Here is a 23,977-nt window from a genome sequence, read left to right as displayed (position 1 = left end):
ATGCGAGATTCCTAGGTGCTGGGGTTTCTCCATCAGAGAGCCTGGTCCCTCTGCCTCCAGATTTTCTGATTTTGCCTCTTTCTTCACCCCCTCACCAGTCAGGTCTATACCTGGAGCAATGCAAAGGGTATGTCATCCAAAAACTCACAAGGAGTACAGAGGATAGAAGTGACTCCATGGTTGAGAAATGCTTGGGAACTTAGAAGCATAAGAAGAAAGTCACTAGAGTTAAATAGAATATAGATACTTCTCAAAGGCACAGGGAAAATTGGGATCAATTTGCAGTAGTTGGGCAAAGAGGAAAAATGTGAATGTCAACAGGTACTGTTTCACATCCATCTGGGTGGCTGTCCAAAACCAAAAGTAGTCCTCAGGGAGGGAGCATGACCCCAGTAGCAGACAAGGCAACTATGGGCAAAGTGACTGCAATTGCCAAAGAGACTTGGCACTGGGACAATGGAATCGTGTCAAGGTGTCAGCAGTGGAAGGTATGAGGGTACAATAATATAAACCCATTTTTTAATCTTATATTTAGATAGTGTTTGTGAGGACAGCCTCCCCTCTGCTCCAAAATCGCCACTGAGAGAGATCTGTTGCCTGCTTCTGTCACACAGGTTCTTAAAGGCCACTGAAATTATGGCCCACGGAGGCCAGGTACCATCTCAGACTTGAAACATGCCTGGCATCATTCACATGGTGCCGCTGGTTTTATAGGCCAATGCAGCCCACTTGAGAGAGAGGCACATGTACTTCAGGGCACAGGAGGACTGTGGGTAGAGGGCTCTCCCTAAGCTCTTAGGACCTGCATGATGCCACCACGAATCCAAGATGCTACATACAGATACAGGTTCAGTATCTGTTCTTCAGAGTCTTGCTCTTGCTTTGTTTGTTTATTTATTTATTTATTTTATGTATGTGAGTGCTCTATCTGTATGTACCTACAAGCCAGAAGAGGGCATTGGATCCCATTACAGATGGTTGTGAGCCACCATGTGGTTGCTGGGAATTGAACTCAGGACCTCTGGAAGAGCAGCCAGTGCTCTTAACCACTGAGCCATTTCTCCAGCCCAGCCCTTGCTCTTGCTTTGTTTTGGAAAGGAAATGTATACCCAGCATAGTATGTTGGAAGTATGTCATTTATTAACAGCAGCTCACAGCTAGAAAGATTGTCTTAAGGTCTCAGAAGTGACTTTGGGTTTTGAACCCTGTTCGGAGTTAGAACTAACAGGACTTCTAACAAGGAGTAGTAGCACACACCTGTAATTTAAGTAGAGGCAGGAGGATGGCTGCAATTTCAAGGCCAGCCTGGTTTATGTGGTAAGTCTCAAGTCAGCCAAGGCTATGTAAGAAAACCTCGTTTTGGGGGTGGGGGCAGGGCAAGAAGCAAACACTGCAGAGATCTTTAAAGTTGAATGCATTTTGCTTTAAGAGGTGACCTTTGGAGACCAGTGGCGGAACATTATGGTTAGGATATGAAAATGTACACATGGGGTCATGTGTTTGAACACTTTGTCCCTAGCTGGCGGTGTTGACCATAGCCATCTGCCTTCACTACTGTGGGCTTCTTGAATATTGAGCCAAAGTGACCCCCCTCCTTCCTTTTAAGTTCATCTGACAACAACAAAATTAACTAATGGGATACTTAACTCAAATTATTAGTTTAAAAAATTGCTAGGTGTGTTGATTGTTCATACATTCAAATGCGAACAATGTTCCACCTGTCTCTAAGATTTACACATGCTGTGCCTCTGAATATTAATGAAGAAATACTTGAATGGTTAATCTTAGTTTCTAGGAAAATGAAATGCTAATTCTATTCAGTTATAGAAATAATTCTTTCAGTGAAGTAGGAAACCCAGAATTGGAGTGTCAGTGGCCTATGTCTATAATGTGTGGTGTTTTCTGTAACCCTGGGCTTTTCCACCTGTCCACTTTGTTCCCAGAAGTAACAACTCTGAGACTTTATTATTATTGAATAAATGCCTAGGCCAAAAGCCTCGGATCATTCCCTGACTAGCTCAGAACTTAATCCTCCCATCATTCCACTCTAAGTTCTGTCACATGGCCAGTTACCTGGTCCTCAGTCTCACGGAACCGTCTTCTTCTATGTCTGCGGCAAATCCCCAATGCCTGACTCAAACCTAGCAACCTCTCTCTCTGCCAGAACTCCCACCTCCCTATTTCCTCCCTATTTCCTAATAGGCCAACAGCATTTTATTGACAGGTGATGTTTCCATACAATCTAATGGTGCTAAGGCCACTGTAGAGATGAAGGTAGGCCAGACTCCTATCACTCAGATGGCACAGTAGATACAGAGGTGTGGTTGTAAGATTAAGTCCACAGGGCATCAGAAAATGCATCTGGGTTGCCAGCAGGCTGGGGTGTAACTCAGCTGGTACAGTTCTTGTGTGTTATGAAGTCCTGGGCCGCATCCTGTACTGGTCTGAATGAGAATGACTCCCTTAGCCTCCTCTATCTGAATGCGTGCGTCAAAGTTGGTGGAACTTTTGGGAAGGACTAGGAGGTGTGGCCTTGTTGGAGGAGATGTGTCACTGGGGGGTGGGCTCTGAGGTTTTAAAAGCCCTTGCCATTCACAAGTAGTTTTCTTCTCTCTGATGAATACTCTAGGGTGCTGCTGCAGCAGGGTACCTACCTGCCCTGCTGCAATGCTTCCCACCATGGTGGTCACCCCCTAAAACCATGAGTCCAAAAATTAAATGTTTTCTTTTATAAGCTGCCTTGGTCTTGGTGATTTGCCATGGCAAAAGAAAAGTTAACTAAGATACATTCCCACCGTGTCATAAACCAAATGCGGATGCTCAGCACTTGGGAGGAGGAGGGTCACAAGTTCAAGGTCATCCTCTGCTACACATCAAGTTCCAGGCCAGCCTAGGCTACAGGAGAGTGTCTCAAAAAGCAACAAAGCACCCAGCACCTTAGGGTGAAGGACCACTTCTGGAATGTATCCCAGTTGCAAATGTACACTGTCTCATTCACTCCTGTGACATACTTTGTTTGTGGATGCTAATATCACATCGTTCGATCTTTGTTGGGATTTTATCTTAATCCATTGTGTACTGAGAGAGGAGTTAGGTTTAGAAAGCCTTCCTCAGAAGTCCCTCAAAGAAGCTGCTACTGTGTCTACAACTGCCCTCATCCCACGTTGCCAAGGATCGCTACTTTTTCAGAGACACCTTCATTAAGGGGAGAATGGAAAGATGCTGGTTGACTTGAAAGATTTCTCTCTGATTTGTTTTACAGGAAGTACATTCTGTACACATGAGAGACTCCGGGTGGAGAGGCACTGTGGCAGTTGAGATGCACCTGGGAGTGCCAACTGCCCCCGCTTCTACCACAGCTCTACATAGCAGACTGGAGCAGGCAGCCAGCCAACCACTGTGCCCTAGCCTCATCTCCTCCAGAAGAGGTTATCTGGGCTCTGTGTAACCTCTGCTCTTTGGCTATGGCATTCCTTCTTGGTGCTTTCTGTGGTCAACCTCCAGGTACACTTAGGGCCTACCCTAGCCAGACTGGGAAGAAAGAATGACATTTAATTCCCATTAAAACAGAGGTAGACCCTTTCTCTAAAACATCAAATGAGCAGATGTGTTGAGGGTCCCCTGGAAGAGCAGCTAGTGCTCTTATACACAGAGCATGTCTCCAGACTCTCAGCTGCTTCCTGTCTGCTCCTGCTGGATGCTTCATGAAGATGGAGTGAAGCAGTGGTCAGCTTGTGTGTCTCAACTGTTCTATGTGCATGTGTGCACCTGCTGGAGCTTATGTGCACCACAAGCACGCAGGTGCACACAGAAGCCAGAGATTGCTGGAGCCCTTGAACCTGGAGTTGCTAATGGCTGTGAACTGCCCAGTGTGAGTGCTGGGAATTAACCGGGTACTCTACAAGCGCAGCCCGAGTTCTTAACCACTGAGTCAGCTCACAAGCTACTGCACTGGGCCTTTGGGCTCATCTATGTTGTCACACATATCCACTGCTTTCCCCGAATAATTCCAGTGTGTGGGCATATTGACTTCTCTTTACACATTCATAAATCGACAGGTGGTTTGTTATCATTCCTTTGCTACTCTAAATGATGTTAGTGCAATTACTATACACACTTTCTAACAGTGCATACATTTTCAGTTCAATGTGTCCCCAGTGGTAGAATTAATTGGTCATGCATAGCTCTGTGTTTAACAATGTCAAGACATTTCAAAGCTAATTCAAGTGTTGGCAGTACTTCACAATCCCACAATCCCTAGCTCTCCATCAACATGGGACACCCACATTGGTGCTGCCTACATTGGTGGGACTTTTCATCCTCAGCAAATCCTCTCTGGAAAAACTCACCTCACAGACACTCTAAAATACAGCCTGGTTGACAATATTAACCGTCACAGTCCTTCTTGTTTCTCATTTGCTTGGTCTTCTTTTCATATTCTCTCTGCTGTCTCTCAGTACAGCCGGGATGGAGACTTAGGGGAGGGTGTCTGGTTGTCAAGGGCCACATGCACACACTTGTCTGGGAAGGTTTTTATTTTACTTGTTTTGGAAGTGCACACAAGACTTCCTGCTCCTTAAGATCTCTACATTCTGAAACTTCAGTGCTGTTCCGAATAGAGGACCCCTCCCACTAAATCCTTTCAGTTAGGACTGTGATGACTAGGGACACTGTCTTAATTATGGTTACTACAGCCGTGATGAAACACCATGACCAAAGATGGTTGGGGAGGGAAGGGTTTATTCTGTTTATATATTTCTACATTATAGTCCATCACTGAAGTCAGGACAGGAACTCAGACAGGGCAGAACCTGGAGGCAGGAGCTGATGCAGAGGCCATGGAGGAGTGCTGCTTACTGGCTTGCTCCTCATGGCTTGCTCAGCCTGCTTTCTTATAGAACCCAGGACCATCAGCACGGGTCCCATGACCCACAATGGGACCTCCCCCATCAATCACTAATTTAAGGAAATGCCTTACACGTTTGCCTACAGCCTAATCCTATGGAGACATTTTTTCTTAATTGAAGTTCCCTCCTCTCGGATGACTTTAGCTCCTGTCGAGTTGATCTAAGACTAGCTAGTATAGATGGCATTCTAGCTTTTCCTTTTCTCTCCTCTTTTCCCTTTCCTCCTTCCTTGTTGGCTGACAAAGGATCCTGACATAGTTCCATACACTAGTGTTCTAACTCTTGATACTTTGTGTCTCCACAGTATCACAGAGCCCCACCTGGTCAGTGAAACTGCAGTGATCTGTCAGCTGGAATGTGGCCTTCATGGAGAAACTTGAGTTTACACTGTAAACCACCACAGTTGAGGTCCACCAATGTTGTCCTGTTTATAGATGAGGAAGCCAAGACTTAGGGAGGTAAATCCATAATTCCCAGCATCCACCAGACTAGCTTAGGGCTGTACCTTTACCATGCTTGGCGCCTCTCAGTTACTCTGAAATTAATCATCTTTCCTGGAAGAGGTGCAACAGGTTGACGCCTTCAGGAAAATGACTCAACAGTGTCCATAGACCTCACAAGGGTCTCAGCCTTCATTCAATAGTGGACTCACCTCTGGTGATAAACCTTTTTAAAAATGTTTTAAAATTTATTCTTTGAGAATTTCATTTGTGTATACATCTGTATTTTGATCATATCCACTCTTTATTCCTTCCTCCCCAGCCAACTCACACACAAACATATACACGCGTGCGCACACTCACACACACACACACACACACACACACACACACACACACACTAGTGCTGTCCATAAATGTGTGTGAGTAAGGTCATTCACTAGATCATGGGAAGCCTACCAGGGGCCAGAGCCTCTTCCCCAGCAGCCATCAACTGCCAACAGCTCCTCAGCCAGGGCAGGGGCTTGTGAGCTCCTCAGCTAGAGGTAGAACCTTGAGTCTGAGTCCCAGCCGCAGCCATTCTGGAGTTATGGCTGGCTTGATGCTTTCAGGCAGCCACAGCTGCTGCGAGTTCCTGTGCACAAGGCTAGTCATATGCAGAAGACACTTTCCTGGTGATCAGTCTTTAAGAAAAACTTTTACAGAATTCTTTATGAATAAAAGTAATGCTAGAGGTATCACAGGAGGTGATTCTGGATAATGCCACAGAGCCCTTGGTGGCCAAACCAGCAAGGTACTGCTTCAGACATGACGGTTAATGAGCTAGAAGTGCGGGTAGGATGTCAACCTTCAGCTGCTGCATCCGACTCTCCACGGAGATGCCAAAAAAAAAAAAAAAAAAAAAAAACCCACATGTAAGAAAGATGGCCAGGGCTGGAGAAAAGGTCAGAGGTTACAAAGCACTTGCTGTTCTTACAGAGGGCCCAAGTTCAGTTCCCAGCACCCACATGATGGTACATGGCCATCTACAGGCACGTATATGGTGCATATGCACACACATGCAGGCAAACACTCTATGTAAAATAAAATAGTTCTACCAAAAAGAAAGGAAGGAATGGAAAGAGAGAGAGGGAGGGAGGAAGGGGAGTGGGGAGAAGGGGAGGGAACGAGGGCCTCTTTAACACGTTGTACTGAGATTTCAGTATCCAAACACACATAACTGACCTCAGACCCCTGTTTTTTACTCTGGACAAAGGTCAATTTTGAATGGGTTAAAGTCCTTAACAAACTTGGAAACAATAAAATATAGGGAAAGGGTTTAAGATGCAGATATTGACAACTTGCTGAATAAGACTCTAGTATCTCAGGAAGTAATTGCAAGAGCTGATGGGCAGGGCCATATCAAATTAAAAGCCTCTGAACAGAACAAAAGGCTTGCCAGAGTAAGGAGAGTGCCTATGTACCAGGAGAAATCCTGCCAGCCTTTTATCTGACCAAAATTAACATCCATCATCTCAAAGAACCAACCAATGAAATAGAACAAGAAGAGTTAGTCAAGTCAGCAACCGACAAATGAATAAACCGCTCACAAAAGGAGCTGTGTAAACTCTCAATAATTATGTGGGAAAAGTTCGGCTCCTTTAATGACAAGAGAAACACAAATCAAAACTACATTGAAAATCTCTTTCACTCTGATCACAATGGCTGCCATCAAGATAACAAAAACAAGAAAAATACTGGCAAGCATTTCTTTTAGGAACCAGGAACACTTAGGACTATTGGTCAGAGTGTGAATTAGTTCACCTGCTGTGGAATTCAGTGTGGAGGTGCCTCAACAAACTAAAACAGAACTACCATAGGATCCAGCGATACCATTCTTGCAAATACGTCAGAAGTAATAAAAGCTATCGCACAACAGAGACTCCTACACACATGTACTTATTATCCAACGTCCACAGTAGCCAATTGTGGAATTAGTGCCAGTGTTCACCAATGAGTAAAAAACAAAAAAATGTGTTAGAATTTTACCATGGAATACTACTCAGTCGTAAAGAAGAATAAAACTGTGTCACATGCAGAAAGGTGGATGGAACGGGAGATAATTAAATTAGGCAAATGGAACTACAGTCAGAAAACAAGCATTTCTGTTTTCTTTCATGTGTATAATCACCACATAAAGGCAGAAGGGAGATTATGTGGGAAGAGGAAGGGACCAATGGGGGCTAAGAGAGAACAGCAGGTATAGGAATATGATCCAAGTATATTATGTACAGGAATATATATATATATATATATACATATATATATATGTGTGTGTGTGTGTGAAAATGTCACAAGGCTCATAAAAATAGAAAAAGGAATATTTAAATTCTACTTTCAAACAAACTCAAGTACAATTTTTAAAAGTCACAGTATAATTTGGAGTGGACAAAAGAGGCAGGCAGGGAGACAGACAGACAGACAGACAGAGACTATAACCTCCCGGTAACAATAAAATCCCAGCGCATCATCACGATAGACAACGATATAGTATAGTCAGAGTGTGGGAGATAAGCACCCGGGTGTTTTTATAAAGACCACACTTCAAAGTGTCCCTGGTGTTTTACTAACATGGTGGAAATGGATGTAGATGGGCGTATGTTTTTAATTTTCTTTTCTCTTTAAAAATGTTTTACTGGTGTTCAGGATGTGCTTGCCTAGTGCTCAAAGAGTTCTGGGTTCAGTGTCCAATACCACACAAAGCCAAGCGTGGTGGTGCACGCCTGCAATCCCACCCTTAGGTAGACGCAGGAGGATCAGACGTTTATGGTCATACTCAGGCACACAGCCTGATCTAATCTAATCTAATCTAATGGCAGCCTGGGCTTCATAAGACCTTGTTGGAAAAATCTGAAGAAAATGAAAGTTTGTTTGTTTGTTTGTTTTTCAAAGAAAGTAACAAAGAGAATGTTTATCAGCCCTGCTGCTTCAGGGACTTTAGTGCTATTATTTTCTGACCTCCTGTTGAGAGTAGACCAAAGAAACCTGCACTGCTGGGGTGGCGGGGCTTTGGGAGATGGAGGACTATCTATCTCCTCCTAGTCTCAGCTCCCTTCACATCTCTCTCTGCCAGCTTAAAAGCTCAAAGCTTTTCCACTCCAGTGCAAAGAGATGAGATTTTGAATCAACAGAATTTGTTGGACTTAAATGTCATTTTAATTTTTTATCTGATCTAGAAAAGCGCAAAGGTGCACGTGTTTCTGGGGCAGCATGTGTGTGCCAATATGCAAACCTGGGCTAATTAGACCACTTCACTGAAACAGAAACTACTAGATTCCCTGTGTATCCCTCTCTTCAGGAGGCCATGAGAGCAGGGAGTACCCCTACATCTGCGGGGCACTGAACCCCCAAAGTTCCTCTACTCCAGCATTCCCTTCTGAAGGCAAGCCTGGGGCATGGAAAGATTACCAGGGCTGATCCCCAGCTTCACCTCAGAGTTCCCAGAACCCCTAGGCTCTACCTCCCTCTAGATACTGGGTCAGACATTCCTTCCAGAGCTGGGTTTTGTGAGTAATTTTTTAAAGTTATGATACATAGACTCTTCCATTTAGAATAAAGTGTTTCACCTAACATCCTGTAGGAAGTGATGAAACTAAAAAGAAAAATAAACGCATTTTCTCTTTCTCTCGTTACTTTTTCCATTCACTAAATAAAATTGACTTTTTTTTTTTCCATGAGAGTTCACACTGGGTCTGTCTCAGTAAGAGTCACACTGTTCAGCCCACACACGCTGTGATATGTTATTTACTCATTCTCTTCTCAGGAACCACTCTCACATGTGAACCCTGAACACCAGCTCCCTCCCTCTTCAGATCTGTGAAATCTGTCCTGGAAAAATTAACATTTTAGTGATACTATATTTTATAAAGTAGTGCAATTTTAACATGCCAGCCAGAAAAGGATCATTAAAGGAAGATACCATTTTCTTTGTGTTTACAAGATTCTTAGCATTAATATATGAGAGGGTCTCCCCCAGCCTGGTGTCTGGTCAAACGATACCAGCCCTTGAGATTGACTGCTCAAGGATCATCAGCAGCTCTGAAGACAGTTTGGTCTACAGAATAGCTTCCAGCACTACTAGGGCTACGTAGTATAAACTTGTCTTTCAAAAAGGACTGGGCAGAGCTCTGTTATACAAACTAATTTTAAGGTTTATAAATGGAAAAAGCTAAGATTTATCAGCAAATAAAAGCTAATGCTAGGGGCTAAGAAGATAGCTCAGTGGTTAAGAGCACTGGCTACTCTTCCAGAGGTCCTGGTTTCAATTTCTAGCAACAATATGGTGGCTCCAAACATCTGTAATGGGATCTGATTCTCTCTTTTGGTGTTCATGAAGACAGAGCACTCATGTATATATAAAATGAATAAATAAATCTTTTTTTAAAGTTGATTCTGTGTAACAAAAGACAAAAGGGCACAAGGGAGAGAAGTTCTAAGATGGCTTAGTGGGTGAAGGTATTTGATACTCTGAAGTTATTCTATACACACAGGAGAGGCAGGAGTCTCTCATGTACGTACACAGGGTGGAGTCTCCCACACACACATACAAGTCTCTTATGAACACAAATGGGGAGAGTCATGTACACACACAGGGATTGGGTCTCTCATGAACACACATTGGGGTGGGGCCTCTCATGTACACACACTGGGTCTCTTGTGTGTACACACATGGGGGGTGCTCTTTTGAATACACACAGGAGTCTCTCCTGAACCCACACACAGATGGCGTCTCTTCTGAACACACACAGGGGTGGGGACTCTCACGAACACACATTGGGGGAGAACCATGGAGTACAGTAAAACGTTTTAAGAGAGGCAGGTTTTACTCATAGTGGACATAGTATATCAATTTGTTTATTGCTGAATTTCTCCTTAACTTACTCTCAGGCTTTTGTGTTGCCTATTGACATAAGTGATGACCATCAAATCATACTTTCACTGATGTCATTATTTGAATATTGTTTTGATCAGTTGCTACTCATAAAAGGAAGATTTTTTATTTTAATTATATATTTGGGGGTGAGCACTTGGAAGTCAGTTATCTCCCTTCCCCATCTAAGTTCCTGGAGATTGAACTCAGGCTGTGGGGTTTGCTGGCCATCACATTTGCCCATTTGCCCAGAGATAATTACTTATCTGATTGGCAAGTTCAGATGTCACACAATTATCACTTTGTATTTGTTTGAATTTAAATATTTTAGAAAAAAAAGCATTCCTTCTTCTTTCCTCTGCACTCACTAAGATGATTCCTCCAAAGACAAAAATCAAATAGACTTATATTTTTTAATACCAGAAAAATACTGTGACAGGACAGGGTGTGGCCACTGTTCTAAAGAACACTTATACTAAAATAAAGACCAGTTCTACAATGGCCCCTTCCAGTCTTTCTAGCTATTTATTGATATGAATTCCCTGCCTTATGTATCATCCAAGATTCTACCTAAAACACTTCCAATAAGTATCAAGGACCACTCAAATATTCACTATTGGACTTAGAAGCTCCACTCTTAAAAATAGATTCTATAGAAAGAGCCTGAAATGGGGCCATGAAATGGGTCCATCTCCAGCATCACGCACACATGAACAAAGAAAAGGAGGAAATGGTGTTAAGAAAACTTACATCATACTATTTAAAAATAAGGAGGAAGGAGGGAGGGAGAGAAAGAGAGAAAGCTCAATGCTTAGGCAAGAGTGCTTAAGAAAATTACAGTTAACAGATCATTTACAGCATTTAAAATGGCAAAAGATTATTATAATTCTAAAAATGTATTTTGCTGACATAAAACAATTATACATACGAATAATAATACTATGTAGTGTTTTTATGTCGTGATCCCCCCCCGAAGTAAAGTTTACTATAGAAAGTATGTGTTCTATAAAATAAATATGCTAGCAAAAACAATAAACAATTATAGCTATGATTTAAAAAAAAAAGTTATAGCTATGAGATTGCTTTCTTTTTTCAATAACAGACTAAAAAACCTGGAAAGTTTTGGGTGGGTATTTTTTCCTTACCAGAGGGGAAGTAATACACTTTATAATACTCTAAAAAAATCTCCATAAGCCTCAGGTCTCTTACCTACTTCAGTCTCATATCCCAGATGAACCTGTGAAGAGGAACACTGAAGGACTTCCCCACCGCCATTCTGCAGTGCAGGCTGATTGATGGTTGGACTCCTGGTGAGAAACAGCTGGCAAAATTGATCTAGCTTGCCCATGGTCATGGGTTGGTTTTGGCAGAACACAGACTGATAATCATATCTGCCTTCAAAAGTCATGAAGCCCATTTCCCTCCTCTCTGAGCAACTCAAAAGAGGCAAACACTACCAGAATGCATGCTGGGAGTGCGAGTAGCGCCCTCTCTGGGCTTTCCCAAGCCCCAGGCTTCCCAAACCCTCCAAGAGAACATTATTTCCCATGGAAAAAAATAAGTAGCCAGGATTAATATCATCTCATTATCTTTATTCACATTTCAAGTCTTTTGTTGTTTATGTGTGGCCTTCCTGCCTCGGCCTCTACAGTGCTCAGGAGATTACTGGCAAGTGAGTACCCATCGTCTTTATCAATAGCTATGCGAGATGGTCCTGCAGATAAACAGGTGACTGGCAAATAATGTTTGGAAGGTGAGATTATTTGGCATTAGGCATCTACAGGTGCATTATTAATATTACTTTTTTTAAAAAAAAAATCAGTATACTGCTTGAAAACAGTGAATGCAATTGGTTCTCATTCACCTTACTGCTCTCAATCAGATCTCCATCTCTAAAGCAAGAAGCGGGTCCCTTCTGGCTGCGGGAGGGGTAAAGGGAGGGGAAGAGATCTCCTGGCACCTTGGTTCTCTCTTTACCTTCAGTTTAGCAATAAAATAAACAAGAGGCATGTGAAGCTGCTGAGCCTAAAGACAGGTCTTCCCAACATCTCTGAGTCTGGCTCCCTGCTCCTCCTTTGTAAACCTCTTAACCTTTCTGGGTCCCCTTCTCCCTTCCCTGCCTTCCTCCTATGCTCCCCAAGTATGAGAATCACTCCCCAACACCTCTATATATCTCAGAGATGTCCTATCCTCACTTACTAACTGCTTTGATGTGTATTGACTTAGTTTAATCACAGGATTCAACAACCATCTGCCTCTGACCTGCTCCAGTTCTTACTCGTCAAGTCAGAAATCCCAAGAGGCCACCAATAGAAGTAGAAAGTGAGATGATTAGGGTTAGTCAAAGAAGGGCTTAGTGTTCAGTGCTGGTGTGCCTTCACGGAGCCTCCAGCAGCACTTAAACTGCTCACTAGTCACAGAGCCTAGGTGGGAAAATTTGACTCTGAGCTTCTACTGAAAAACAAACAAACAACAAAAAAAAACTGTTCTACTCTGTGTTTTGCTTAATAAGAAATTTAATTGTATCATTCTTTTTAATTTTCTTTTGAATTCTTGATTTTCCCTGTTAAAACGAATAGAAGATAACAAGGTAAAGATTTGCGTTGGGACTATTTTGAGATAGTCACAACAGGACACGACAAAACACAGAATAAATGAATTGTTCATAGAATATGCCGTTAGCTAATACAGTGTGTGCAGCCCTTCTAAAATTGCATGCCTCTGCATTCATCTATAAAGAAAGGGTGTGTTGAGAATCCTGCATCTGAGGACTGGCTAACAGACAGGATGTGTGTCCTAGCACATAGCAGTGATATCTAGGCCCTATGGATAAAATGCCAGATTTATTTAAAGTCTTAAAGAAATGCTATGCTAGTCAAATACTTTGCACAAATTCACATTTTTTTTACAGTGAAAAATATCACTGACTTTTTTCCCCACAGAAAGGGCTTTTTCTTATAACGATTTTAGACTAATCTAAAATATAATAGTTGCAGGGCTAGTTCATTGTCAGGTGCGTGGCGAAAGAGTGCAAATCCTGGGGGTTCTTTCTTCAGAATCAACAAGGCAATACACTTGAACATGTATGTTTTTGTAATCTGCAGGGCTTCACCCGTCCTCCAGGATCTCATTTCATAATTTTGGTTCACGAAATAACGCTCAAAATCCAGCCCAACTCATTTGGAAGAGCACTGTGCTGACAACGGCTTCACCCCTGCGAGGAGAGGGTGCACACCCACAGATGACTACACAGCACAATAGTGGTTGGATTTTTTATTTGCAGAAGAGTGAGGTTTGAGCTCCTCTCCCCGCCCTGCCATCAATAGTGTTAATCCCACGCCTCCATTGAGGGCAAGACCACGGTGGGCATTATTCTGAAGCCTTCATTTTGCAATGACGCCAAAAGTCCACATGGCCCCGTACCCTGCTGCGGCCCCAGGCGCCACCCCTCCCAGCCCACCCCAGCCTGGACCAAGCAAGACTCAGCTGAGCCGCAGCTCCGAAGTCGCCTTTAATTTCCCAGCTCCGACCACCGGAAGCGAGCGCGAGGTGGGGGCCGGGTGGGGAGGACGCGCCCACCGATGCCGCCGGCGCCCGAGGGACGCGCCACCAGCCCGGCCCTTGTTCGCCGGGCTCGACGCTCGCCCACCTCTTCCAAATTTAACCGTTACCTAAATCCGAAGGGAAATGAGCAAACCTCTGGGATTGGGTGTCAAGGTATTTTCAGCTTCGTTGGGCGTATTTATCCTCAAGTGTTTCCACAACAAGTTATTTCGGGGGCCGAGGCGCAGGTTTCTTTCTGCGGACGCGGTGGCCAGTGGCCGGACTCCAGGCCGGTGGCACCGGGGCCCGGTGATTCACGGCTGCGATCGGGGAGCGATGCTGCCCAAACAGTCGACAGGATTGGGGTGCCCACGGGAGCCATGTGAGCTGCCTGCTACCAGCGCCCGCAGCTCCTGTCAATCTGTGTCCTGAATCTGTGACTTCTCGCTGCGGAAGTCTCCAGGAGCCAAGAATACTTCGATTTTCTTTCTAGTCATTTCTAGTGCTGAGTTCTCAGACATCCCGGGGACTCTATAGATAGCCCCGCGATTCCACAGACAAACAAATTGGGGGCTGCTCAGGGGTGCCCAGGGAGTTGGCAAGGATAACCCCTCCCCTCCTGTCACCTCCTGACCCCTTGCGCAAAGGAGGCTCGTGGCCCGCTGTCCCACTGGGGGATGGGGCTGGGGCTGAGAAGGCTAGTGAGCGCCTCTAACGCTCAGGAAGTGAAGTTTGTGGTTTTGGGGGCTGAGCTCCGAAGGAGATTAAAAAAAAAAAGTCAGAGAGACAGATCAGTCTCTCCCGAAAGCAAGATTCAGTTTGCACACTCTCAGAGCTCGATGCCCGCGCCCTGACCCCGCAGGTAGGTTTGCTGAACTGCTGTGCCTCCCGCTCAGGCGGGGGTGGCCTCGAGGACTGGTAGGAGTACATTGACACTGTGGGGACGTCCCGAGGGCGCAGGCGGGTCCCCACCTGCTGCAGAGCTTCGGCTGCTGGGTTCTGAAGCCACCCAAGCGGTGGAGCGAAAGATCTGGAATAGAGGGGCACATAGTTTAGCGGTTAGATAGCAGAGTGGGATCCACGCAGGAAGAAAACATCTGGTAGGCATGTGGCGGCAGCGGGCCTCTGGAGGCCTCCTCCTGAGCGCCTTGCCTTCAGCTCCCCAATTTCCAGCCTCAGATGACCAGGGGAAGCCTGGCGGGCCGCTGTGCCAGGAGCGTGCCGCCCCGCCCCCTGGACGCCAGCTGCAGCACGAGGTTGCCTTCCCACGCGCTGGGCCTCCTTGCCATCCCCTTACCCCTCCCACCCGGAACCCAGCAAAGCCCTCCGAGGCGTAGGTTTGTGGCCTGGGCGAGGACGCCACCTCTGTGTCTACCCTGTCCCGCGTGGTGCTGACGCGCAGACCCAGCGTGGGACCAGACAGCCCTGCTTCCCACGGGTCTCGTTCTTGGCTATCGCGGGACCGAACCTCATCGAGGCCTCCAGGACTCTTGGCCCTGTTTTCCTGCTCTTCATGCTTGCTTTAAGAATTGTCCTCTGGTTGAAGCGTATGGCTGTACAGACAGGGAGGGAGTGTGGGAAAATTAAAGCGCCGGAGCCTGGGTTCTGGGAGCCAAACCTGACCTAGGCGTGTGGCTATACATTAGGACTGGGAATCTGAAGTAGGAGTCCTTGGGCTCCTTTTAAGTGGGTACAACAGGGTGTGTTCTGAACGCGCTTCCCCCCCCCCGTGGGGGGCGGTGGCGAAGAGGCTCAGGTTCCTCCGTCTGAACTGCACGAAGCCCAAAGACCCGGGGCGTGCGCCGGCCTGTGCCCCAGTCTTTGAGCCTGCCGCCGCCGTTCAGCCTCTATTGCCTTGGACCGTGGAGGCAGGCGGATTCGTTTCACCCAAGGCCTCCCTAGTGTCGCCCCCGGAGCGGGCCAGGAGCTGGGACGCAGTCACAGCCCCGCCTCCCGCAGGGCTCAGGTTTCGACCCGAGATTAGGTGAACTGATTGGGGGTTAAAGAGAGCGACGCCAGCTCTCGGTCACGCTCAGGGACCCCGGCCTCCTGGCCAGGCCTCCTGGACACTGCTCACTCGTGCGCGCTCCGGTTTCATCTTGCTGGCCCGCGAAATCGTTGACACTCCTTAAATTTGGGCACCGCGTGTTTGCCAGTAAGCTCGCAGTTCAGACTCAACTTCCCTAGGACAAGATTTTTGGTGAGCAGATCAGAAAATAATTCTTTCCGGAACTTAGTTTCTGAAGCAAGGCCTACGGATCTGGAATGTTTTACAGTGGTCGCCGTCCTGGCCAGTGCCACACCACTATTCCAGTGGGCGTTTCTCCTGGGACAAGTGTTGGTCCTTTACCACTCCCACCTCACTTTCCTGTGCCTCTGGCTTCCTGACTTCTGCTCCAGCCACTGCAGCACACAGTCCCTAGGCAAACCCAGTCCCTAGTACGCCCCTCTTTCGCTTCTGTTTGTCGCGGGGCTCCTGGAGGTTTTGGCTCCAAGCCCCTTCCGGGTCCCAAACACTGATGCCCCCTGACTGGCTAAACTAATCCACACATCCCGGGCGTGCGCCACAACCCAGAAGGGAGCAGGTGGGCTTGCAGGGTTGACTTGGGATAACGGACCAGTTGTGGACCACTGCTCTCAGGAGAGTGATGATCTAGCTTTGGTAGGGAAGGGGAGGGGCTGAGGCGTGGGCAGGGCAGAGCAAAGGGACCCGAGCCAGAGCCCGGGGACAGGTTTTACCACTGAGCTGTAGCTGTGGCGGCGGAGGCCGGGATTCGCGCCACCTGTCCGAGTGCCACCTGGTGAGCGTGGCGCCTGGGTCCAGGCCCCTCCTCCCGCGGCTTCCCTCTCTCCTCCCCGGCCCACACTCTTCCTTGGCCTGGGAACCTACCACAACCGCCATCGGTGCTGACCCTCATTTCCACCCAATTTTCCCCCTTCTCTCAGAACTCAGAGTATCCGAGGGTCCAAACATTCGTCCAGCGGCTGGCCACCATGCCGCGCTCATTCCTGGTCAAGAGCAAGAAGGCGCACAGCTACCACCAGCCGCGTTCTCCGGGGCCGGACTACTCCCTGCGCCTGGAGACCGTGCCTGCGCCGGGCAGAGCAGGTGCGAAGCGCGCAGAGGCCCGGCAGGGCAGCTGCCGAGGACGCCGACTCTGCTCCAAGCCACCTCATTTCCTAGGAATCAAGGGAGGCTATCCTAACGCCCCTCGGGTGCTTTTTTTGTTTTTGTTTCCCGGTGCTCAGATTTGCTGAGCTTGCCAGAGATGCCCCTGGCGCTCGCAGTCGGCTCTTGAATCCGGGAGGGAGGGCTCCCGATTGGGTCAGAGTGGACAGAGGAGGACGCGGGCGCCACGGTGGAACCACTTCAGTTCGGCCAGGTTTAGGTTTATTTCTCTCCTGAATCTTTTCCGCAGACGGCGGCGCTGTGAGTGCAGGCGAGTCGAAAATGGAGCCCCGAGAGCGTTTGTCCCCCGACTCTCAGCTTACCGAGGCTCCCGACAGGGCCTCCGCGTCCCCCAACAGCTGCGAAGGCAGCGTTTGTGACCCCTGCTCCGAGTTCGAGGACTTTTGGAGGCCCCCTTCTCCCTCCGTGTCTCCAGGTAAGGGCCTTGATTCGAGGTCTTGTGGTAGAGTTCTGGAGTCGCAGCACGGAAGGAAGCCCGCACAAGGGATGCCGAGGGTCGGTCTAGAGATCTGGCTCCCAAGGGAACAGGGTTCAAGGGAGGCATCCAGCCTTTGTGCTGGACACCTTGCCCAAAGTGTCCTCTGCCTCCTTCTAAGTCCCTTAGCTCCAGGCTGGCCCTTAATTCGTTTGCCTGGAACTGACAGGCGAGGTCAAATGAACTGGTCCTTCTCTGGCTGGCATTTCTTTTATGCCCAGAATTCATTGTTTAGAAATTGTCAGATCCCAGAATCCAGGACCCAGACCTGAATACTTCAAACAAGAGACCTGGGCAGTCTGAGCGGGACAGAGCTGGGCGCCACACTGGAGTGCAAGGTTGCTGCTGAAAATCTCAGCTCGCTGGCTCTGTCTTCAAAAGTTTCATTTTCTCCCCTTCTGCTAAGAGGGCCCAGGCAGGGGCACTAGGGTTGATGGGGGTGGGGTGGGGGTGGGATATCTCGGGTCACAGCAGAAGTAGAAAGGAGATCAATCCAAATTCTGCCAAGAGCAGGCTATTTCCCTGTCACACTACTAGCTCATTCACCCCCACAAGCAGAGGGTTGGTTCTTCCTGGCTGTGTGTGACCAAGCTGCCATGGGACAGGTCCGCCCAGAATGGAGTGTGCATTTACTTGCATTCATTCAATATCCACTTTTAGCAAAATTCACGTGTGTGAAGGGAGAGGAGTTCTTCTGAAGGTGGTGTAATTTTTAACTGTAATTTTTCATCAGAAATTTATCAGGGATGGGCATACTTCGCGCCCTTGTCTGCTGCTCCTTGCGTCATAGCTTTGAGAAATCTTGGGGACATTCCAGTTTGTTTAGTCTGATACTCCTAGATAACCTGGGCTCAACGTGGATTGGCCTTCTCCGTTCTTCATAATCTATTGCAAAGAGAAAGTAATTGAGTAGAGGAGTACTTGAAAGGAGTCAGGACCCTAGACCTAAGTTCTCCTGTCTGTCTCAATCTTTCTAGCAGGTGCTGGGGACTGGGGGGTGGGTGGGGTCCAGCCAGAGAACCACCAAAACGAATTTACCCACCTCTTCAACCTGTATCATTTTAAGTATCACTTTACTGCTCTGTCACTGGTCAGGGAAGCCCCGCGGGCCTACCTGAGTTTCACCCCCCGGGTGTCGGGGGTACTTGGCTTTCTAACCAGCTAGGGCGCCTGACAATAGTGATGGTGAACTGCGGGCTCCGCCCAGCAGCCTCGAACTTGACTCAACGGCCTCCTGTGCCTTCACAGCGTCGGAGAAGTCTCTGTGCCGCTCTCTGGACGAAGCCCAGCCCTACACGCTGCCTTTCAAGCCCTATGCGTGGAGCGGCCTTGCCGGGTCTGACCTGCGGCACCTGGTGCAGAGCTATCGGCAGTGCAGCGCGCTGGAGCGCAGCGCGGGCCTGAGCCTCTTCTGCGAGCGCGGCGCGGAGCCGGGCCGCCCGGCCCCGCGCTACGGCCCCGAGCAGGCTGCGGGCGGAGCCGGTGCGGGACAGCCAGGGAGCTGCGGAGCTGCCGGGGGCGCCACCAGCGCTGCGGGGCTGGGGCTCTACGGTGACTTCGCGCCTGCGGCGGCCGGGCTGTACGAAAGGCCGAGCACAGCAGCAGGCCGGCTGTACCAAGATCGTGGCCACGAGCTGCACGCGGACAAGAGCGTGGGCGTCAAGGTGGAGTCGGAGCTGCTTTGCACCCGTCTGCTGCTGGGCGGCGGCTCCTACAAATGCATCAAATGCAGCAAGGTGAGGCTCGCGCGCGCCTGGCCTCATCAGCCCTGTGTCCCCAGCCCGTGACCCTCCAGCGTGCGCACCCCGCGACCCCCCTCAGCGGCCTTCTCCCTGGCCCCCCACTCGCCCTCAGGTGTTCTCCACACCGCACGGGCTGGAGGTGCACGTGCGCCGGTCCCACAGCGGCACGAGACCCTTTGCGTGCGAGATGTGCGGCAAGACCTTCGGGCACGCGGTGAGCCTGGAGCAACACAAGGCAGTGCACTCGCAGGTAAGATCGGCGCTGGCGGCCTGATGCTGCACTGGGGACCTTTCATCTTGTCCTCCGAATCGGCACCAGCCACTTTCCCACTGCCTCCCGGTGTTCCCTCTGCTTGCTCCTATTTGGGGGGTGCAGAGAAACCTGGGTGACAGAAGTCCTGGAGTGTACTGCAATCTTAGATTGCAGTGTCGCACCGCTATGAGTCTCCAGCAGTGGAATTCTGTTGGAGATTTGTTGGCATTTGCTGCTAATGCACTGACTTTACTGTTTATGTTCCCTTCATCCTTCCTGACTGGCAAGGGAGGGTCTCAGTTCGCTACTGCAGCGTCCAGTAGCGAATGCTGGTCATTCATTCATTCATCGCTTTATAACTTGCCTAAATCTAAGGCTTTAGGCACCTGAGAATCCTGTAGCACATCAGGTCCTGTATGGTGGATTAAAAAGAGGGAGATAAGCAAAATACTACACAAGTGTCTGTGACAACAGCCCATCTGGTCCAAACCCCACAGTGGCTGGGGAGGAGGGGCAATCTAAGTGGCTGAGGTCCTACTGAGGAGGATGTCAATGGGTGTCAAAAATGCAGGGCGGAGCTCCGCTTTTGTCCTGGGGTGTGGAGGGTGTGGCTGTAAAGTGTTTTAGTAGAAGATGTGTTAATCAGTAGGTGTTGAATGATGGGGTGGAGGGAGAGAGGAGAGGGTTTCTGGCTCTGGGAGATCAGTAGATGTTGGAGAGAGAGAGAGAGAGAGAGAGAGAGAGAGAGAGAGAGAGAGAGAGAGAGAGAGAGAGAGAGAGAGAGAGAGAGAGAGCCAAAGAGGCTGCTGAAGGAGCCGCATATTTCTTCCTCCTCTCTTCCTCTCTGCTCTGCAGGAACGCAGCTTTGACTGTAAGATCTGTGGCAAGAGCTTCAAGAGGTCATCCACGCTGTCCACACATCTGCTCATTCACTCGGACACCCGGCCCTATCCCTGTCAGTACTGTGGCAAAAGGTTCCACCAGAAGTCAGATATGAAGAAACACACCTTCATCCACACAGGTGACTAAGCCTGGGCTTGTAGGAGATGCTTGAAGGACATCACTTCCCTCTGATATGCTAACTCCAGTGAGTGGTAGATGAGTTCTCCCCCAGAGTGAATCTGGTTTGTCCTTGAGAATGAAGGAGTATGTATCTCCTTCTATGTCAACAGCTGTGCTGCATCAAGGCCTCTCAGAGGGGCAATGTAAATATTTACTAGAGATATGGGTATTCATATATGTCAACTAAACTTCATTTTTATAAGAGCTTCCTTTGAGCAGGAAAAGAAAGGCAAATGTTACCAAGTTTCCTGCTGAGTCTGTGTTGACAACTCCAGGGACAGTAACTGTTTCTTTAGCCCCATTTTAAAAAATGAGATGAGGAAATCAAGGCTCAGAACTTATCCAGGATTACAGGGCTCAAGTTCAGGTTTGTTGGTCTGAGCTCCCAAATTCATATAGTCTTGACTTGTTCCTTGTGTAGTAGCGGTTTACGGCGGTTTACGGCTGAGGGAGGTGGTTAATGAGGAAACTCCTATTCATTTGTTGTTCCAACAATTTTGTTCCCTAACAAACACCAACAATTTTGTTCCCTAACAGTGACAATTCCTTAACTATACAATGCTTTAAGAACACCCAAGTGTTTCAGATTGCTCATTTCCCTTGGTCTTTTCCTCCTGCTCCACACAGTCAATTGGGATCCTCTTACTCAGACAGCGAGTCAGTTTCAGTAAATTTCAATTCTCTAGCTTCCATCCTGGGATGCCTGCCTTCCTTAACACTTCAGGGGCAAATGTGCAGGCTTACTGTCAGGAGCTTGTCAACTAAAGTGATTCCCTTGCCCCAAGAGCATTTCCTGTAACCGTCAACATGACAGTTATATGAGACCACAACTTCTGACTTTAGGAACATTTCTTTAAGTCAAATCACAGCTGGATACAGTGGCACATAGGAGGCAGAGACAGGTGAGATGGAGGCTAGCCTCGGCTACATAGTGAGTCCTAGGCCAGCTAGGACAATACAGCAAGATCCTGTATTAAAAAAACAAAACAAAACAAACAAACAAACAAAAAACAGTGCCTTCCAGGATCCCACAATTAATGTTTGTAAATATTTGTGAGCAGTGTAGACATTTGTATCAGAAAACTCAGGAAAAAAAAGCCTCACTTTAATCATGTCCCCTGTCTGAAATTTCCATGTAATTCACTCTTTATAAGTTGTTTGAGACACTTATCAAAATGCAAATAGAATCTTGACTGAATGATATATTTAAGTCTTTACTAAACATGTATTTAATTAACCAATTATTAAAGCATTTTATTAAACCTTGGCTAGAATTCATTTCACAGACATATTTGACTCTAGAGGGACAGGGTAATTCTTGTGAAGTGAGTCTTTATCAAGAAATCTTAAGCACAAGGAGAGATGGAAGTTCCTTAGAAACAAGCAAACAGATACTTGGTTGTTGTTGTTTATTTGTTTGATCCCATAAGGCCAAGTACCAACCGGAGAGCCATGAGGGGATTATTTGGGAATGTGTGCCATTTACTCACATTTTAACCAGAGCACAAGACCAGGAAAGACAAAACCTGTTGGTTTTCTTCCTGTTACCTGCTTTTAAAAAAATTATTTTTTATTGTTCTGTTGTGAAGTGTTGGCATATTAAGAATCCTGTAGTTTAAAACCTCAAAGGAAGAAAGAAAGAAGTAAAAGTTAGAATAGACAACCTTAACAAATTATTTGTGGCTCGAATGTGGATTTTTAAAAAATAGACATTGGACAAACCTGTGTTCTTCAAAAGCAAGAAGGAAGACAGCTTCAGTGGCCACACAAAACAACACCCACTTGGAAACTCAGATTTGAAAACTTCCTCTGACGAAAGCAGTCATAGGGTCTGTAGGACAGCCCCTCCCACCTCCTGCTGAACATCTGCTCTGGGGGCCCTGTGCTTCTAAAAGTCAGCAGGCTAGTCCTGGGGGGTGGTGAATTCAGCTGGGGAGGGCACGTGGCCTTTGCTCAGTTTCCGTTTAGCAGGAAACCGTTTGAGACCTTTGGCTGGGAGCCTCCACTCAAAAAGTCTCCCTTCCACCTGGTACACCCGTGGCTTACTGGTACCAAGATGCAGGCCAGGAGTTCGTTCGTGTTGCAACCTATCACTCCCCAACGTGAAAGTCTTAGCCAGCTGTTAGCAAGAGCATGTGGGTCGCAACGGGTCCCTCCCAGCTTTATCATAGGCTCATACTTCCTGCCCTTGGTCTTCCATCCTTGCAGGTGAGAAGCCCCACAAATGCCAGGTGTGCGGCAAAGCCTTCAGTCAGAGCTCCAACCTCATCACTCATAGCAGAAAGCACACAGGCTTCAAGCCCTTTGGCTGTGACCTGTGTGGGAAGGGCTTCCAGAGGAAGGTGGATCTCAGGAGGCACCGAGAGACTCAGCATGGACTCAAATGAGTACCCTGGCAGCCTGCAACACCAGCTGTGTAACACTACTGTGAGGGATGTCTTCCCTGCCTCCCTCCAGCCCTTTCTCAGGCCCCGAGTCCAGTGTGCAAAGCTCATCATGGTTAGTCCCCTTCACCTTCCTTCCCGGAGCTGCCTGAGGAGATGAACTCCCGTTTCTAAGGTCAACCCAGAGTGGGAACCGCAGCAGCAACAGCAGCAGCAGTCATAGCAGTCGTCTGTGCTTTGGGCTTCCCTACAGCTGAAGATGGGGATCAAATGAGATCTTGCGCCTCCCAGTTCTTCCCTTTTTTGCTGTCTCACAGGCCAGAATGAACCCTGGGCAGCTGCTAAAAGAGGAGGCTTAAGCTTTGGGCGCCACTGGTGCTTTTATTGAGAACGAATGAACTTTAATTTTCTCTTCTGGGGAGACTGCTGACTCCTTTGTCCTCCACCAGACTCCGGTTTAGGGAAGGAACCTCGTTCCTTTGAAATCATCAGATGCACCATCAAGCCTGCCATGAGAAGAAGTGGACTTGGTGATGAGAGGGAGTAAGAGGTCCTGTGATGCCATCAGAGGAGGTGAAACTGTGGAGCAGCTCAGGGGGTGGGGGGGGGGTGGGGGCAGGGTCTTTACTTACTCAGCAAGTGATTATTGGCCGCGGGTTATCAGAGTAAGGAACTGTGCGAGGTATGGGAGAGCCAGAGATTAAAGTCATAGCCCCTAACCCCCAAAAGCTATCAGTTGGACTTCAACATATCTAGAGCCTGTGTTCTGTGCCTCCAAGGGGAGTTCTGAAGAAGGCCACACAAACATTTGGACTTCTTTTTGACACTTACGGAGTTTCTCAAGTGTAAACTAATAGGAACTGGAGGATTATTTCTAAAGTTCATGAGTAAATCCAGCTTTTATTGTTAGGTGGGACTTTATGAGATGCCTGCGCTGGGAGATGTGGGGTGAAGGCTATGGCCTCAGCTCCTGCCCCTTATCATCTAGGAACAACTTATTTTTCCTGTGAGGGTTGTAGATGTTCCTAAATCTTCTTGAGTGCATTATGTATTAGCATAATCATATTTATTA

At 47.7% G+C, this 23,977-nt stretch overlaps 1 protein-coding gene across 1 annotated transcript; it reads left to right on the top strand.

Annotated features, from left to right (window-relative positions):
* The first annotated feature begins 14,905 nt into the window (after positions 1-14,905).
* Positions 14,906-23,447, top strand: Gfi1 (growth factor independent 1 transcriptional repressor). The gene is made up of 7 exons (XM_021163210.3): positions 14,906-15,055; positions 16,746-16,908; positions 17,219-17,404; positions 18,713-19,200; positions 19,319-19,456; positions 20,315-20,480; positions 22,730-23,447. The coding sequence occupies exons 1-7, from the start codon at positions 14,906-14,908 to the stop codon at positions 22,906-22,908; spliced, it is 1,470 nt and encodes a 489-aa protein (XP_021018869.1). The 3' UTR covers positions 22,909-23,447.
* The last annotated feature ends 530 nt before the right edge of the window (positions 23,448-23,977 follow it).

This window comes from Mus caroli, unplaced genomic scaffold (genome assembly GCF_978045245.1).
Source record: "Mus caroli unplaced genomic scaffold, Mus_caroli_1 scaffold_4, whole genome shotgun sequence".
NCBI classification, from domain to species: Eukaryota; Metazoa; Chordata; class Mammalia; order Rodentia; family Muridae; genus Mus; species Mus caroli.
Note: the sequence above shows the minus strand (reverse complement) of the source record. Positions and strands in the feature narration are given on the sequence as shown.

What these genes read in the sequence shown, in the direction of transcription:
- Gfi1 (XM_021163210.3), top strand. Translation starts at nt 14,906, where the DNA reads ATGTGGCGGCAGCGGGCCTCTGGAGGCCTCCTCCTGAGCGCCTTGCCT. An exon ending in GACGCCAGCTGCAGCACGAG is followed by an intron (nt 15,056 to 16,745) that starts GTTGCCTTCCCA and finishes CCCTTCTCTCAG; the next exon opens with AACTCAGAGTATCCGAGGGT. An exon ending in TTCTCCCTCCGTGTCTCCAG is followed by an intron (nt 17,405 to 18,712) that starts GTAAGGGCCTTG and finishes GTGCCTTCACAG; the next exon opens with CGTCGGAGAAGTCTCTGTGC.